The sequence below is a fragment of the Thalia democratica genome, unplaced genomic scaffold (assembly GCF_965202585.1).
Source record: "Thalia democratica unplaced genomic scaffold, ktThaDemo2.hap1.1 HAP1_SCAFFOLD_1418, whole genome shotgun sequence".
Taxonomy (NCBI): Eukaryota; Metazoa; Chordata; class Thaliacea; order Salpida; family Salpidae; genus Thalia; species Thalia democratica.
The window spans coordinates 4862-23621 of NW_028140282.1; the positions used below are offsets into that span (position 1 = coordinate 4862).

General features: G+C 26.7%; 1 protein-coding gene across 1 annotated transcript; it reads right to left on the reverse strand.

Annotated features, from left to right (window-relative positions):
• Nucleotides 1–4915: 4915 nt before the first annotated feature.
• Nucleotides 4916–18101, reverse strand: LOC145848428 (inactive dipeptidyl peptidase 10-like). The gene is made up of 16 exons (XM_082953900.1): nucleotides 17958–18101; nucleotides 15477–15591; nucleotides 13740–13921; nucleotides 13038–13165; nucleotides 11323–11537; nucleotides 10832–11013; nucleotides 10307–10395; nucleotides 9623–9800; nucleotides 8580–8705; nucleotides 7843–8113; nucleotides 7316–7480; nucleotides 7094–7160; nucleotides 6519–6710; nucleotides 6156–6313; nucleotides 5817–5948; nucleotides 4916–5435 (listed from the first exon to the last, which is right to left on the reverse strand). The coding sequence occupies exons 1-16, from the start codon at nucleotides 18099–18101 to the stop codon at nucleotides 5251–5253; spliced, it is 2529 nt and encodes an 842-aa protein (XP_082810026.1). The 3' UTR covers nucleotides 4916–5250.
• Between the last annotated feature and the right edge of the window lie 659 nt (nucleotides 18102–18760).

Below are 18760 nucleotides of genomic sequence, written 5' to 3' on the forward strand. Positions count from 1 at the left end.
GTATCCGTGGTGTGCGACTCGATAACCAAAAGGTTTTTCGTGCACCAGGTCTTTGGACCGAATATTTTGAGCGTCTTTATTGTCGTTCTATCGTATAATAGGTTTTATTATAAACAATTTTATAATCGTATAATAATATTATTAAGAACAATAAACACTGAAATGAACTCAAGTCAGTACTATGCATAAAATGTTAAAAAAGACTATTTTTGAACATCTAAGTGTTTATGTAAAAATAAATGATATAAAAAATGATTTTGGTTACGATACAAATTGTTTTTATTTTTAATTTATTTATATCTGTTTTATTCTCTTAAAATTAAATAAGTTAAGACCAGGGAGCCTCTAGTTAGCTAAAATTTGTTATTAAACAGCAAGTATTTAAAAACAAATAAAACAACTATGTAATTTTATTAATACTTCAAATATATTTCGAAGACAGCGAAAATAACTCTGTTATGACTTAAAAGGTTCAATAATTTTTCAAAAACAGTAATCTTAAATACATTTTGTAGTAAGAGTTTAATGTTCTAGTTTCAAGTTTGTTTCGGTAGAGTCTAAATCAGGATTTCCCAAACTTTTTTTTCAAATGGCCCCCTTCAACAAAATTACTCAAAAAACTACCATTAAAGCACCTAAGAGCTTTTTTTTTCTTCATCAAGAACTCCAGAATTTCTAATATAAGTTCCAAATTATGACCTCATGGCCCCCTGTGGTTCCTTAAATGCACATAGCCCCCCTTTAGCCCCTTTGCTGCTAATGGCCCGCTGAGTATCAGTCATGGCCCACTTTGGGAAACCCTGGTTTAAATGATAACTCAAAGAAACTTTCAATGCATATCTTTTAAACGAATAAAGCTGTAGGACAAGCATTGATTATCAAAATCATTCTGTAATAAAAATTGTGTATGTAACACAAAATATTTTTTTAAATAAACAAAGATTATAATCTATCATATTGGTTTTTTACATGAAAATAAAGTTAAAGATTATATCGAATATTTAAAGTCGGTCTTAATTTTAAAAACCATTTTTTATGTAACTTTTGACTAATACTTAAAATATTGTAAGTTTCTGTAGAAAAAATTATTCTAGAAGTCTTCAAGAATGCTTCATTGATTTTTTAAAACGTTTGAAAATACATACTTTAGCTACCTTTAAATTTTATGCATAATATTTATATCATAAAACCCATCTCGACTTTTTTAAAAGCACATTTTCAATTAAATCTAATGCTTTAAAAATGGTTTGATTACTACTGATGCCTAACACAAAAAACTCAATTTTCAATACTAAAAAGTTTTTATAAAATAGCACAACTTGCATGTTTTCAATTGACAACAATTCTAAAACTAATGTTATTAGGGTTTGAAAGCGCCATTATTGACTCCATTTAGTTACATATGGTCAGATTTTATGTATATGAAGTTGTTTTTAATTTTTTTTTGCTTTTGATAATGAGTATAGGAATTTGAAACTTCGAAGTTTAAATGTTATTGAAATTTTGTATTTGAGCATTTTATTTAGAATCAAAAATATGGAAAAACGTTTTTGTGAACAAAACCGTTAAAAAATAAGTTTTTTTTTTCTTATGTTAAATTGATAATTACAGTCAATATAGTCAACGACAGTTATTGTTTAGCTGTTGTAAAAACTTAAGGATTCGTTAAGCTCTTTTTTAGATCATGATGTAATATATATATGTGGAAAAAGATGAGCTGTATTATAACTAGTGATGTACCGGACCCACAATTTCGGGTCCGGCCGGACCCGGATCCGGACTTTTTTTTCAAGTTAGAATCCGGCCGGAACCGGACCCGGACTTGTTTTTCAAATTTGAATCCGGCCGGAACCGGACCCGGACTTTTTTTTCAAATTAGAATCCGGCCGGAACCGGATCCGGACTTTTTTTTCAAATTAGAATCCGGCCGGATCCGGATATCAGACAAAAATGGCAATATCCGGCCGGACCCGGATAGTGAGTCCGGTACATCACTAGTATAAACTAGCCTGAGTCAGAATGAGGTTTTTAAAAACTGAAAAAAAAAGAACTTTAATCTAATAATAAGTAGAACAGCTAGCCACAAGGTTTACAATTTTAGGTTTTATTTACAATTAAAAATCTGAAATCAAGTTCTTGAACCAAATACACTAGAAAATTACCAAATATTGAAAACTGGATCAGCTCAAACTCATTCAAAATTTAAAAAAAAACTAGCCTGCGTTTTTCACAAAATAATAAAACTAGCCTGAGCTTTTATAAAAAACTAAACTAGCCTGAGGCAGTCCAAGATTTTCTAACATTCCCAAAATTTTTCAAACTAGCAGGGTTGCCACTGTTTAAGTCAATAAAACTAGCTAGAGTGAGTATAAACAAGCCTGAGTCAGAATGAGGTTTTTAAAAACTGAAAGAATACTTTAATCTAATAATCAGTAGAATAGCTAGCAAAGGTTGACAATTTGGTAGTAAAGTTGTGGACTGATTGTGGTACACTTAACTTATTAGTACTACCCATCATAATTAAATTCTAACGTATTTAATTAATATCTAACAAATACTAAATTCTAACTGAGACTACTTTCTATAGTCAGACACGACAGTTTTGAGTGATGAATTTTTTATATAAAACACAACAAGAAATACTAGCATATACAAAATTATTAATTAATTTGGTAACACTTTAAATACTGGAAGCTATTTAAATCTATATCAAAAGACTTAAAACAACAAACTAAAAATTAAATAAAACTTTTACTAAACAAGAAACTGTAAAACTTTTAATAAACTATTAAACTATAAACCTGGCTTAAATATTAAAACAATTAAACACCAGTTGAAATATTCACTTATCACAAAATTTTACAAAAAAGTTAAAGATATTTTGTTGCTTCAAGCTGCACACCAAACTAACTAACTGCTTACATATAAACTGCCTGTCATGTTCTGATGTTTTGTTACATCAATATTTAGTTTGAAACATTTTGTCATATGATTCTCATTGGCTCGTACATTCAACCGTATTAACTCTAAATATTCTCTGAGCTCAACTTTAAACAATAAATAATGCAAGTATTCATTCTAAAGTTTTCAATTTTACAACAAGCGTAAAGAGTTGCATTTCTGAAATGTTTATTTCACAGTTTAAATGTAAACAAATGTAAATTAGTCACGTGTACAAAATGAGCCAATCACGGTAGGTATTTAATTTTAACTGACGAAAATGACTCTTATTAATTTACACAGGGTTTGTTTTTGAAAAAATACTTTTCAGTATGCTCTTTTCTACTAACTAGATCCGGGTCCGGCCGGATCTCTGTTAGGATCCGGCCGGACCCGGATCCGGACTTTTTTTTCAAATTAGAATCCGGCCGGAACCGGACCCGGACTTTTTTTTCAAATTAGAATCCGGCCGGAACCGGATCCGGACTTTTTTTTCAAATTAGAGTCCGGCCGGATCCGGATATCAGACAAAAATGGCAATATCCGGCCGGACCCGGACCCGGATAGTGAGTCCGGTACATCACTAATTATAACATATATGACATACATGTGTATAAAGTTATTTTTACAATTTTTCATTGTGAGTTTTTTTTTCTTTAGAGTTTAAGTTTTCACTGTAAAGTTTTTATTTTTCCAGCTCATTATAATTTCGATATAATTGCGGTGTGCGACTCGATGACGAAGAGGTCTTTATATACACCTAAACCATTGGATCAAAAAAATTTTGAGCATTTTCGTTTTTTTTCAAAAACTTCATTAACTTTATTAACAATGAAATATGTTTACAGTTTAGTTTAAAATCAAACAACTTCGTAAATTAGTTTTATATAGATTATGTAGTTTGTTTGTAAAACATACAAATTAAAAAAAATAACAATTTTCTTCAAAAACATAAAAAATTACTATTATAGTAACTCATTTGTTTAGTTTAAAAGTTGAAAAAACAGTTTTGTTAAAAAAAATAATTAAGTATTGAAAGATATAGTTAATGTCTGAAGTAAAGATTAAAATATTTAAAAGGTTTTATAAAAAAACAACAATTCAAATCGTGAAGTTCTTTAAAGAATTATTCAAAACATTATGGCAAGCTATAAAAATATGTGTAAAAATATTTTAGAGCGTTTCACCACTTTCGGTCTTTTTAGACTTATAAATATATATGATGTGATAATATAAATTATATATGATGTGAGAAAACGTTACAAAAAATTAAAAAAAAAAAAGTGCTATAAAACTGTTGAAATTTTTTTTAAAATTTACTTACTGCTTGATGAAAAGTCATAAAATCTATGTAAGTAGTTATTAAAAACGTTATATATTTAACTCTGTTCAGTTAAATAAAAACTAAATAAATCATGACCAATAACTAAATCAAACATTTGTAATATCAGTAACCAATATATACTAATAGTTTTTTTAGTTAGTCAATTAGTAAAAAAAAATAGGGGGAATGTAAAATATTAATTGTCAGTAAAAGGTACTGAGTTATTTATAAAACTTTATAAATAATAATTTAAACAATTTAAGTGGAAAAACAAAATCTTAAAACCTAATTATATATATATTCTATGTTTTTGAAAATTATTAACTATACAATGGTTATAAATCTTTTTCAAACAATTCTTAAGAAAAAAAATATTAAAGTTAAAGGATAAACTATGTTAGCAAAAGTTTACTAAATAAATTAAATATTTTTTCACTAGATACTTTACAATTGAAATAGATATAGTAGAAAGTACAAGAAAATTGTTTTGTGTAAAATTTTTGTTTAACTAAAAAACAAACTTTTAAAATATAATAAATTTTGATTGTCGTTACTAAACACAATATTGATAGTAATTTATGTATTCAAATGTACATTATATCTATTAAAAGCAATCGATGTAATACCATGTTCTATAGTTTTATGGTAAGGAATTGCAAAATAATGTCATAACTAGAAAACTAAGAAGTAGAATTTCTTTTAATACAGGATATTTATTTCACATGGTATTGTTTTTAATTTTCCATGTTGTAAAAGTTCGTCATTTACAAAGACACCTGCTACTTGTTTCAAAGTACAAACCTATAACTATTATAAATAGCTCATTAAACTAATTGAAAATTTTATCGTAAAAAACTATTAATTAATTACAGTTTAAAAACTGTCACGTGTTTCTTCTTGATTGACATACTTTTTCTTCCTAATTTTTTACTAAAATCACATATCCACAGTGAGCTATACACAAAATTTATAGAATTAAGCTAATTTCACACGGATAGTGGAGAGGCTCTGAAACACGATAGTACATATGATTGGGACTTCTCTATCACGTCATACTGGTCTATTTTATCGGTTAGTTTGTATCTTTGTGTAGCGTAGAAGATAGCTTCAACGAAGTTACGTGATTTAGAAAGTTCTGATAGCGCCACCGTGTGTTGATGATGAATTTTTCCTATGAATAATTTTTTATAAAATAAAAAAAAAAGTACTTATTTTACACTACTGAAGTTGAACATTAGATATTTATACGTATTTATGTACAAAATTGTCGTTCATAACTTGATAGTTTTTATAGTTAAAAAAAATTGAGCTATTTTTGACTAATTTTAATTTTAGCTTTAATATATTTAGTTAATTTTGAGCAAATTAAATTTTGACTATTAAGCCAAAAAAAAAACTTAAAAAAAATATATACATTTTTATAATTAATTCAAAATAATTTACAATTGAAAAGTTTAAAATAGTAGACTAGGCAACAAGCTTTTTAAAACTTACAAAAAATTATTTTTAAACTAACTTTTGAAAAAAAAAACTTAAGATATTTTTCACTAACTGTCAGCAAGTCCATGAAATATTAGCACATTTTTGTTTTCTACATTCAATGAAGACTGAAGAATGCTGTTTTTGCTGTACTTTCTCATGTTTTCTTCAAACTTCCCCAAAACTTTTTCACTTGGTACTGAAGCTGTTTAAATTAATAAGTATTGAAGTATACAATCAAAACGAGTGGTTTGTATATTTTAATTGCCACTTAGGTATTTAATTCAAATGTGTTAGAAAAATTTTATTTCTTGTTTATTATAGCATTTGACTAAAACTTGTGCTTATTTATAGATACAAACTCTACTTGATCTGTTATAAAAGTATTAAGATAATAAAACAAACAACTAACTGTGAGCTTCCCAATCAACAAAAGGCGAGTTAGCGATCGCGCAAGGCATCTTTTCATTGTTTGGATCAATAACTGACAGTATTGACACGTATCCACCGAATCCTTTTCCAACCAGTATCGCTGCACCGATCGAATACTTCTTCGATCCATCTAAGAAGCTGAAGGAAAGTTTTTTATTTCAGAAAAGTTGTTTTTGTAGTAAAAATGGAACTTTATGTTTCAGAAAATAACTAAAAACTTTATCTGAGTTATATAACGCTATAGATTAAAGTAAATAAGCAAAAACTCATATTACTTATAAAACTTTTATTAAATACTTACAATTTTACCTTTAAAGTTCAAAGTTAAATAACATAAACCAACTCAATAATCTCTGTCGCGTCTTTTATTATTTCCCCAGCAGGGTCTTCCGATGCAGAATGTAGAAGATTCTCTCCGCTCAATGATGAGCCGGCGCCATCAAACCTTATAGTGTACATGTTATATCTAGAAGACATGTACTCCAAAAAGGACAATTTGTAAGCATGATTAACTTGTTTCGTTCCAATATCTCCGCTAGAGTGTAATAAAGAAAAAATCTCATTTACACAAAGTTATTGAAAATTAGCTACTGAAAAGTTAACAGAATAGTTTTTAGTTAGTAGGCTACTTAAAAGGATATAAAAAATAGTAAACCAATGTAAAATTAGTTTAAGATAAAAGTTCCGCCAAACTTGTAAAAAAAAAACTATACGACTAGTAGTTTATATTTATAAACAACATCTTAACGTTGATTCATCTACTGATAAAAAAGTCAGCAAAGTTTTTCTCAGCAGTACAATAACAGTGAAAGTTGTTTATAATTTATAAGCTTAAAAAAATACATTTCTGTATTCTAATTACTATAAAAAATGGATAGAATTTAAACAAAAAAGTAGATAAGTCAAAAATCAAGTTACATTTCAATAATGACTCCGAATTTTCCTGCTTCAATGTCTAGAGGTCTTCCTATTTGCACGCTGATATCTACAACGTTTTATTAATTAATCTAAACATGTAAAAAATGTTACAAAAAAACTATTTTTTTAAATTTTAGTATAAACTACATAGTTTGTATAATGCTTGCGATTAAGAAAATTGATCAACTTTAAGAAGTTTTGACTCTAGTAAAAAAAGCTTACTTCTGTTGCGACTTTGGATAGTTAAGTAATCATACATGAACTCGCAATTATCTCTGTTCAGATGGGATAACTCGTTTTGCGTTAATACTCCTTCAATATTTGTAAATCTATGAGTCCAAGTGTTTCCTTTGATTTTTGCGAGATAAGAGGCTGGAACTTCAGGCCCTGTTTTGATTTTTCATTAAACTTTTTATGTAAGATGAACTTATTTAGTATGGTTGATCAAGTTTTTCAAAGCTAATGTAGAAACACTAATATTGTTATGATATTCAAAGAAATATAAGTTAAAAGTTTAATTAAAAAAAAACATAAAAGCTTAGCAATACCGACAGAACTAATCACTTTTTATGAATGAATATTTTTGTTTTAAACAACTAATGCTTAAAGTATAAACATCGTTCTTAACATTTTGTCAATAGTAAACTTATTTTATACTCCATACTCATAAAAATATGCATTAAATTTAAATCCACATCAGCTAATTATATTTCAACAAGTACGTATTCAAAAAACAAATTTTGATTAACCTAAACAATTGACCAAAACCGCATCACTTTCAATTGAAAACATGGCGTCGTGATACTTGCATCCGGGTATTTCGTCTTCGCAGGTTAGACAGGTCGTTTTCGGCTTGATATTCAAGTTTTCGGCGTCGACATGCAAATGAAAGAGATGCTGCGACAATTTGTCTCCCTCCTCACTGCTGAGAAAGTACAAGGAGTTCGTTTCGGGTTGAAAGTGGAGAATTCGGCTCACTTCGAATCTTCCTTCCGTGAGAAAGTGTCTTTCCGTCACTTCCTAGATACACAACTTTTGTTAAGAAGAAAAACGTAAAAGAAGATGCGTTTAAACTTTTTATTGGAAAATTATTACTAGTTTAGTTTTTATCATACAACACTCTTCAAATAGTTTATGTATTATATTTATAGGCACACGTTTAAACTTTTTCAACTAACAAAAATAGTGAATAGTTAATATAACGTAATTTCACACAAAAATTGTGAACAATTTGAAAAAATAAACTTATTAAAGAAATTATAAAATAAAAACAGCCAGTTTATACTAAAGATTGTAAAAAGATCTTCACAATACAACAAAATTTTAGAAAAAGACGTAAAAAAATAACTTTCTTAAACTTAACTTCAAATAAAAATCATAAATGTTGAAATTTATTCTATAAAATCTCTACAACAGTTGTTTTAAAACTACTGTAAAATGACTATAAAAACGACTTTTACATGCAAATTATAGCATAAATGAAAACCTCTGTAAAATTAATAAATCTTATATGCTTAAAGTTTCCGTATCTTCCTTGACTAGAAGGCATCAGCCAAAAGATCACTTTTGAAAATTTTGAACTTTTTTTGACTGTGATTGGAAGAGTGTTAGCCTGGTAAAAAAAATTGTCTTAAAAAGGGGTTAATTATTTAAATACAATTGTTTTTACGTATATAAAACAACTGTAAAATAAATTTATCACTTTATTGTTAAGTATAATATCGTAAAAAATAAAGCATTTGCATGTATTATTTTTTTATATATTTATTTTACTTTTAATAAGTTTATATTATAAAATATGAATACAATCTTAGAACTTTAAACTTTATAAAGCTTTTAAATCTTTAACTTTTTTTTAGTATACAAATACCCTTTGCTGATAAAGCTATAAAACAAACTTGTTTCAACGATTTATTAGCAAACGATATTTGTTTATCGATTAACTGCTTTTAAAAATAGTGTTTTTAAACCAAAGTAATGAATATATAAAATAAAGTATTCAAAAGTAATACATTAACATTTTTTTTGTTTTACCTCAGAAGCTCTTCCATTAATCCTATAAAAAACCGAATAAAATCAATGAAATTCGTTTTAGGCACTGGTTTGTATTTTTCTACTAATGGACTTTTTTTTTTGTAATGATTTTTTAACATAATTTTATACATTTTTATAAAAAAATTCAATAAACTTTGATGAAAAAGTTCTTGGTATACTTATGTAAATCACATAAAAAACAAGAATATTTAATGATGAAACTTTTTTTTTTGCAGTTTTGACAGAAGTTTCTGCATTATGAATGTGCTTCATTTATTATTCAGAAAACCTAACGATGGGAAAAAATACTTTAGGTTATCATGCGAAATCTTAGTATAAGCTAAAAACTAAACTTTTACCAAGATATACTTTTTCATTTAGTTCAAGAGGTTTAACAAGTACTTAAAAACACTATGCAATGTCTTCAAAACAAGTTAAAAAAAATTCAAATGCAAAACGTCAAATCTCTAAAATGACATAAAATTGCATTTCTACCAAGTCGTGAATCCATCCGTTTCGGTTGTTAGGTCCGACCGTGGCAACGTCTTCACGGCAATTGCTGGTTGTGACGTCACACACCTGGAGTGTCGCTTCGCGCTGAGCTCTGTCAGACCACGTGACCAGCAGAAAACCACCGGACCAAACTACCGATTGAAGCAGATTGAGGCGAGAGCTGATTTATTTAATAAAGTAGAAATTTAAAAATTCTAAAAAGATGCAATAGAGTTGGTAGTAATATTTTGTTTTCTAACTAAACTTTTGTAAAGCCATTAACATATGCAACATTAAAGAAACTCTAAAATATTTAATATTTTGGATTTTAAGGCAAATGAAATTTTTAACTGTTTTATCGAAAACTATACCACATTTCAAAACATTATAGTAAATACAAAACCTTTGTGTACTTTAATATACACTTTATAAAAAAACCAAATAAAAAGAAGACGTGAAAACTGTGAAAGTATCATTTTAATACGGGTATTTTTGTAAATGTTAAAGTTAGAAAAAACTAATACATTTGTAAATAAAAGAATTTCAATTTAGAAAAGTAAAAGCTTCTTACGGGTAAAACAATAACCAATCAAAAAAATTCACTTCTAAGTTTTTTTTTTTGAAATAATCTAAATTTTCTTTGTTTTCTTTTAAGTCATTATATTCGGCAAGTTAAACAAAAAATACTTTTTAGGAGGAGGTATGTCGATCAAAGTCGAGTTCAGCGATGTTTTGTTGAAAACTTTCAATTGCGCTATTGGCTGTTCTTCTCCAGGCTTCATAATAATAGGTATTTGAATAAAGTTAGCAGTTAAAAGTATTTTAGTTAAGATGTTTAATTGTGCTTTAAATTTTTAAGCTAAAATTTAAAACAAATATACTTTATTAACTTTATTAAAGGCAGTTTTAAGAGGTAAAGATTAAAAAAAATATTTTTAAACAGAAACTTTTTTAACCTAACTTTAAGCTTGTGATAAAAACTTTCATTTTCTAGTTTATTATATATCGAATTTAATCTTTTTTTTTATAAATCTTAAGTTGGAGCTTTGTAAAAATCTAAATCAAGTTAGAACTTTAACTAAAAAAACTTAACTAAGTTTATTATTTAGTTTCAGTACTTTGTTTATTTTAATATAATACACTTTGGTAACGACGCAAAATAAGACTAAACTGTTTTAGTTTAACTTTTTAGTTTGTTTGTTACGAACATACTTTAGGGCAAGGGTAAGATTCAACTTTTGGGTACACATTGAGCTGCTGAGGCCCAGCACTAGATTCTTTGAAATATCTAGTAACAAAAGACTCTTTAACTTTTCTGTCGTCAAATTGGACGAATGCCAGCAAGCTTCCATCCTCGTTCCACCAGTTTGCTATGTGAGATGCCATAACTTCCTCTGCATAATTATTGTCTTTTGTATACTTTTAGGGAGAAATTTAAAATAACTATTAATCAACATTTATATCGGTTTTTGTAACTTTAATCTGAAACATCTATTTATAATTTTCAATTTCTCAAGTTTACTTGAGTTCAGCTGCAGAAAAAAGGTATTTTTTTTGTAAAAAGGTATTGTAAAATAATTAAAAAGTATTTATAATTTTTAATGTGGTAAAGACTAAAGTTTAGTTTACAAAGCGTTCTTTTTTTTAAACTAAAAATAACAACTTTCGTACATTCAGATACATCTAAACTATATTTTTGGTACCTTCGTACAGCCAGTCGGCGATTCCATTCAAAACTCTTTCATGAGAAACGTCAGTGATGGGGAAAACGTCATGGTTGTTTGTAAACAACCGGCTGGCGTCGTTCAGATAAAACAAATTTCTTTTGTATATGTAAACCATGTCTTCTCCCGAAGGCCCAAAGCTGACATACTGAAACACGGTGTGCTTTTTCTTGTGGACGAGTTTTTGCGATGAACTGTGTTGAAATCAATAATGTTAGTATTAGCTGTACAATATTGTATAAAGTCTTTTAAAATAAGATTAAACAAAGTATCAAAAATATTGGTTTACTTAAAAGAACGTACTTTTTGATTGATTTGAACAAAAGTTTTAATATATATTTCAAATGGTTCATTATAATTGTAATAAATTTAAAAAAATTAAAAAAAATTTTTATAGATAATAAATGTTTTAAATGTGCCTTTTAACGTTTTGAATATATATAAACAATTAATTCGAAGCTAACTTGATGTTTTGCTGGTAAACAGAAAACATAACATTTAAACTTAATTTGGTCGTCTTTAAACTTGGAAAAATATTTTAACTACAAGAAAAATAACAAATATTATTAAAATATAAAAAAATACTTGAAAGCTGTTAAAGAGCATGTTATTAACAGGTTCTTTACGCTTATGCTTTTATCTAGATGTGCATATGCTAAAGCTAACTTAACTTAAACTAGTTATTATTTTTCTGCAAGTGTTGGTAATTAACTTTATAAACCGGAAAAAGCAGCAACAATAAAAAGTAACGGTTAGATAGTTTTCAAAGTGCAAAGTATAACCTTTATAAGTTTGTTTGCTTTTATTTTCTGTTCTAAATAAAGCATACACGTGTGTCATACAGTGGCTTGATTAACTAATGCTTTTCTCATAGCAATTTTTGATTAAGTTGATTAAAAGTGTTATTTGTTTCATGTGTGCAAATAACTTTTTTTAAAATACATACTTGCACGAAAAAGTAGTTATTGACTGTTAGTAATGCGACATATAAAAACTGGTTTTACTTGATTTAATTATACTTTTTAACACTCTACCCTTTTCGTTTACAAAAAAACAGAGTTAGTTCTTACAAAGACCATAATCAATAACAAAACATGCTAAGAATTTATTTAGTCAGCATTTTGATTATCTATCACTAAAGGTATGATGCTGTTGTGGATGTAAATAATAGTATAGTTTCTTAAGCTTTGAACTTGAATTTTCTGCTAGACGATAATTACAGTAAAAGAAAGATAGATTTTCTAGTCAAATCAAATGAATAATGTAAAAGGAAAATTTCATTTGAAGTTTATTAGCTGCTTTAACGCTTATTTTTGTGTTTTAGCGTTTGCTCTTTGTTGTCAGATAAACTTAAATTTTTTATAATAAATACTAAACCAATTTAATGGCTTCCTGGTTAAATTTTAATGAAGTTTATAAATATTATTATAAGCTTTAAATTATATTAAAAAAAAATTGCTTAAAAATAGTTGTTAATTAAATGAACAAACTAATAAAAAGAAAGTAATAAACTTTCATTTGTTTAAAAAACCGCTTAAAATCATATATTTAAGTTAAAAAATAATTTTGTATTAAGACTTTTATTTTTAATGAAATTTATGTTAGTTATATATGCAACTTAATGCAGTTTTTATACTTATAAGTTTAAAGCAGGAGGAATTATTTTATACAAGAAAAACAGTTTCAAAACTTACCCATTATCGATGTTATATAAAGTGTATTCCGCATTGAAAGATTTTGAATATCTTGGAAGTAAGTTGTAAATAAAGAGTGCATATTTCAAATTGTTGGATATCAGAAATTTCTTGGCGCCAAACTTTGCCTGAAAATATTCAAGTTATTTTTAAAATGGTTTTCAATCATAAATCATTTCAGGATAGATATTTATAATATTTGAAGATTTTTTTTTTTTTTTTTTAATTTTTCTATAAAAGTATATTAAGCTTAGTTTTTTCGACATGTACCACTGTTTTTGTTTCGAATTGTTTTAGATTAGTGTTTACAATAACAGAATCGCTTGTTGATAATTTTTGATAAATTATGTTTCTTACTTTTACATTATTATTTACTAAAACAACAAAAAGTTACCACGTTTGTATGATAAATGATAGTTTGTAGGTTGATTTTGTTATAAATCAGAGTTTTGTTTGGTAAATGAATAAAAAAGAACACACTAATTATAACATAGGTATTTTAATCTAGTTTTTAACTATAATATACAAGTCCTACTACTTTTTGTAGATGAGAACACAACTGTTATGGTATAAGAAAACATTTACATGCTTAAAATTTTTTCTTATTTGAAAAAAAGTAACTAGAAATTTTAATCTTATTCGAAAAGGTTTTAAAAAATCAATTTAACTTTAGAGTTATACGATAAAAGCTTAAAAAATTACCAGAGTTGAGTTTTCCACGAGAATTTTTTCAACGTTTGTGGAATTTTCTCTAACTTTCACGTTATTCCATTTATCTTTCCAAACAAAACTTTTACCAATCCATTGAGGATCTTGCGCTAATCCTTTTTCCCATATTCTGTTTGTAATGTCTTCTTTTTTGACAAAGTTTACCAGTCTTGGTTCTGAAAACAAAAAATTGAACATATTCAACACTAAACACTTAAGTTTAGATAATTATTTAATAAAACTAGCTATGAAAATTTTAACATTAAACATTTTTGGTTGATTGTTTTGTGGTAAAACGAAGTTTCCCAATTTAATTTTAAAAATACCGTATTTTATTTGATAATTAATAGGTTGTTTCCTTTGTTTTGGATAAAAATTCATATAAAAGTTTTGATAAAGTTGTTGTAAAGTAAAGCCTTACAAATTATTAGAATAGCACCTAAAGTAAAATCATTATTCTTTAAAAAAAAATTTCAGACTGTTTATTTATCCAAGTATCGTTAGCGAAGTTTGTTTTGGTAATATTAGTGGGCAAAATTCCTTTGAACCTGTTTATTTTCGGTAACAGACCTCAAAATGACATAAATTTGGAACAAAAACTTCTTAACACTCTTACTTTTTTTTTCGTGACAAAGGTTTCGAACAATGCCAAAAATTCGGTGTTATAATCGATAAAAGAGTTGTTTTTATTGACAAGTGTTTTAAGTGTAAAGTATATGTTGAAAACATTCAGTTTATGAAATATTAATATTATAATCTAGCAGTTGAACTTTTTTTTTTGTATTTTTTGACCTGTTTTAGAATTCTTTTAACCTTAATATTTATCGCCTGGTATATATAAAGTCAAAAGAGGCTAACTTTTAGATTTTTATGCAATTTTATGATTTATACTTTTAGTTTTTGATGCATAATAATTATTATAAACGACAATGATTACATAAGTTTAATTTTAAGCGCAAAACTAAAAACAACGGCACATGTTATACATTACCCTTTAAAAAATTCAAGCTTATATAAAGACTTTGATAACTTTTTTAAACATAAAATACTCAAACTGAACACGAGTTAAAGTCTTTATTGGCATAATCTAAATTTAACAATGAATTATTAAAAACATTTACATCCAACTGCATGTTAAGTTAAAACATTAGGACTTAGCATTCTAGTTTTTACACAGTTTTTGTGAATATTTTCATTAAACTAACGTTAATGATTAGTTATTGTACTTTTCATTTATAATTATTTGTTTTTAGTTTTACTTTCCCCATAAAAATTAGAATACCTAATAAATTAAGGAAATATCTAATTTTAATTTTATGGTATTTTCAAAAAATAAAGTAGTGTGTTTTACAGTATAAAAGTATCTAAAAGATGCTTAACAAATATAAAACAATTTAAACAATTATTAAACCATCTTTTCAATAGTGCAATTGGGTTTTATAATTATTTCAAAATTGGAAAGTATCTATAATTTGTTTTAAATTTTAATAGTATTTTATCAAACTTTTAAACTGAAAGTAATTTTATATTTAAAAACGATTACGGTGCTTTAGATAGAAGCCTAGATTAAACAGCTAGACTTTGATTTCTTTTTTTGTCATTTTGAAACAAGAAGACAAAAAAAAAAGAATAACTGGAGACCTAATTTTTTTTAATTTTTATATCAAAATTTTTCCATTTTCAACTAGTTTATACTTTTTCAAGGCTGTTCTGAGAAAAATTGCAACATACCTTCAGCGCTGAGAAACACAGCAAGCACTACGAATCCGCACACGATCAGAATGACGAGTATCGCAATCAGCATTCCCTTCCAGTTCCTTTCCTCCGCACCTCCTCCGACCAACTCCTGTTTGTTTATCAAAAGTTTTGTAAGACTTTTATTCAAACGAACTGTAGTTTTTATCAAAGTTATTAATGTGCATTATTATTTTATGTGTATTTTTAAATAGCTATAACTTTGATTAAAGTTTCGATATCAGCTGTAAGTTTTATATTTAATTGGGTAAAAATTTATTTCTAATGTTGTTCATCAAAAGTATCTAATGAAAAAAAAAACAGTGCACATGTTATATTTAACTTTTAAAAACTTTCTATAAGACTGTTAGCTGAATTTAACAGCACAAAATTTAGATTTTTCATGATTTTTATAAACTTAAGCTGATATTAATTAGTTTAGTACTAAAACAAACCTTTTTTATATGAAAACTTTATAAAATAAGCTTTTGAAATAAGCTTTTTAAGTAAATAGATTTAATAAATTTTGATTTGGTTTTTACATGCTTTGTTAGCATAAGTTTCAAGTATAAACAAAAAAGTTTATTGATTTTTGTCTTTTCGATTTTTTTAACGAAAACATTACTTGAAAGCTTACGTAATGATTTAATAATGTTTCTTAAATAAACTTCTCACTTTTTTTTTTGAATTTTGATAAGTACTTTTAAAATAATTTTACAAGTAGTTGTTTATTTTTAAATAGCATTTTTAACAGTTTGAGCGCATTATTTATTAAGCCATACTTTATAGTACTAAAAACAAAACAAACAGAAAAAGTAAACTTTCATAATTTAATTATGCATTTATTTTTTTACTCTCGAAAATGAATATTGATAAAGCAAATTAAATGTTAGACTTAAATCAATCTTTTTAATTTATAATTTTAATACCTTATTTTACCAAAATGGTTTTCAAGGTTGTAGCTGTGTAGTAATTTTAAAAACACTACAGCAAAAATTTTATATATAGTAATGTCTTTTTTTTTTAATGACAATGCTTAAAATAAATTGTTTAAAAGTAAGATTTAGACGTAAATTAAGTATAAAAAAAAGTTGTTTTTTTTAATGCTACTGGGTTGAAAACTTTCTATTTATTACTTAGATTTTTATAAATCCTTACAAGTTACATAAGTACAGTGCAATTAATATAAACTAATGGTGCTTTTTAATTTATAAATAATAAAAACATACTTTATACATCGTTTTTAAATTATCTAAAATAAAGTAAAACAATAAAAAATACTGATAACAATACTTATGAGTTTTGCTACTATTTTGTTTGTTATGTTTGAAAACCATATTTTCATCTAAAAACAATTAAGTTGTTTATGGTTTGTATATTCAAGATGTTTATTTAGGCAGTTAAACATACAAAAGTCGTTTTGTTACATTTATATTCAATGCTACCGTAAAAAATCCTAAATAAAGGCAGCTTTGAGCTAAGAAGCGGTTTGAGTAAAGGCTGCCTTCAAGAAACAGGTTAGGTAAGGTAAGAAGATTTAAACTTTATTGATTTTATCGATACAAAGGGGTGAAAAGAAAATTTATTCAATTAACTTTCGAATAAGCTTGTATTGTATGTCGTGTAAGATTAAAGCTAATAAAAGTTAAACTTGTTTACATTTTTCAATAAATGCAGAAATAGACAGAAAAAGTAACTTAATTAATTAAATAAAATAATTAAATGAAATAAAATAATTAAATGAAATAATGTTTATAGAAAGATATTAGAATTTTGTTAAAAATAGTTAACTACTAGCACAAACTAGTTATCTTTATCTTTTCAAAAATGACTGTCTGGTTGTCTTTAAAATACTTTTTTATCTCGGGAAAATTTAGAAGCTGACAATTGTTATCACTGTAGCATTTTTACTTTGTAAGCCTTTTAAAAATTTATAACTTTTTGCTAGTAATATGGTTGAAAACTTTTATTCTGTATTTCAAATGTTTTTTTAACAATCTGACTCGTATTTTTTTTCAATGTTTAGAAAAGTTAAACTTCAGAGGCATATTGGGATAACCTGAGGTTATATATGTAAGTATTTTGATGAAACAAATGATAATAGTAAAACAAAAGAATACTTTAAATTACAAGGATGATATAAAATTAAAAAAAAAAGCTTTTTATAAACCGATAAATCACAAAAAATTTATCTCAACTTGAAAAAACTATGAAACCTAACTTTTATACTAACGACTAATACTTACTGACTGTAAATTTAGCTAAGTATACCTTTAATAGTTTTTAAGAATAAACTTAATTTTTAAACTAAAATTTAATTTTTTAACTCAAAAAGCTACTTGGTTATCAAAAATACTTTGTATCTACAAAAACAACTAGTAGAGCTTTAGTAGCTTAAAGAATTTTTTTATTTCCTGATCGTTAAAAGCTTTATTTGATGAAATATTATTTTCTCTAAATCGGATCATAATCGCTCACTTCTTGCTGAGAAGAGTTTTGATTCGATTGCTTCGGATACCTCGAGCCGCCAGACGAAAACTTTTTGATTTCGTTCACCCTGCCGGGCAGTACCGGCGAAAACGCGGTGAAAAGATGAGATTTCGCGCTCGAGGCCGCCAACATTTTGCTGTTCCACAAAGAAACCCTTTTTTTTATTCCGAATTTTAAAATTGGTGTTCTTCCGAGTATCTTCGCACTGGTCAAGTGATGGCACTAAGCTAGTTGGTCTGTCGGTTCAAAACATCGGGGGATTGAAGCGCGTAGTACTCAGCCTTTTTCGCAAAACCTAGATGTTCTCAGCAGCGCTGGAAATAGCGAGCGAGCAAAGAAAGAGATCAATAATTTCGCGCACAAAACATCGCTTTTCTCCATCCCGCTGCCTTTCCATTCAAACCGCACAGTTTTTACGTTTTCAACTTCGAGCAAAAGGAAAAGTTAAAAGTCAATGCAATTTGAATAAAAAAAAATTCCAAAACAAAACATTTCTGGTTACTAATCTTTGTATAGTGTTATTGTTTTTTTTCTAATCTGACACCAGTGTAAACAAATACCGCAATAAACATACGACAGTTAGAATTTATTGTGGTTTTAGAACTTCTTCGATATGAAAATTGTTAGAAAAGCAAGCTTGATGTTAAGAAGATTTAGGTTTAGCCTTTAAGCTTGAGTTACTTGTGTGTTATCAATTTTATATTTTTTTATAAAACAAAAATAATTAGTTAAAGTTTATAACTTGTCGTACAAAACATAATTTAGTTATAGTTAGCAACATAAATGTTCAT

Excerpts from the sequence above, each read along its gene's own strand:
- LOC145848428 (XM_082953900.1), bottom strand. The coding sequence starts at position 18,101 with ATGTTGGCGGCCTCGAGCGCGAAATCTCATCTTTTCACCGCGTTTTCG. Across the intron at positions 7,161-7,315 it reads TATCCAAAGTCGCAACAGAA|ATATCAGCGTGCAAATAGGA; the intron begins GTAAGCTTTTTT and ends AAAACGTTGTAG. Across the intron at positions 5,436-5,816 it reads ATTTCATGGACTTGCTGACA|GAAAAATTCATCATCAACAC; the intron begins GTTAGTGAAAAA and ends AATTATTCATAG.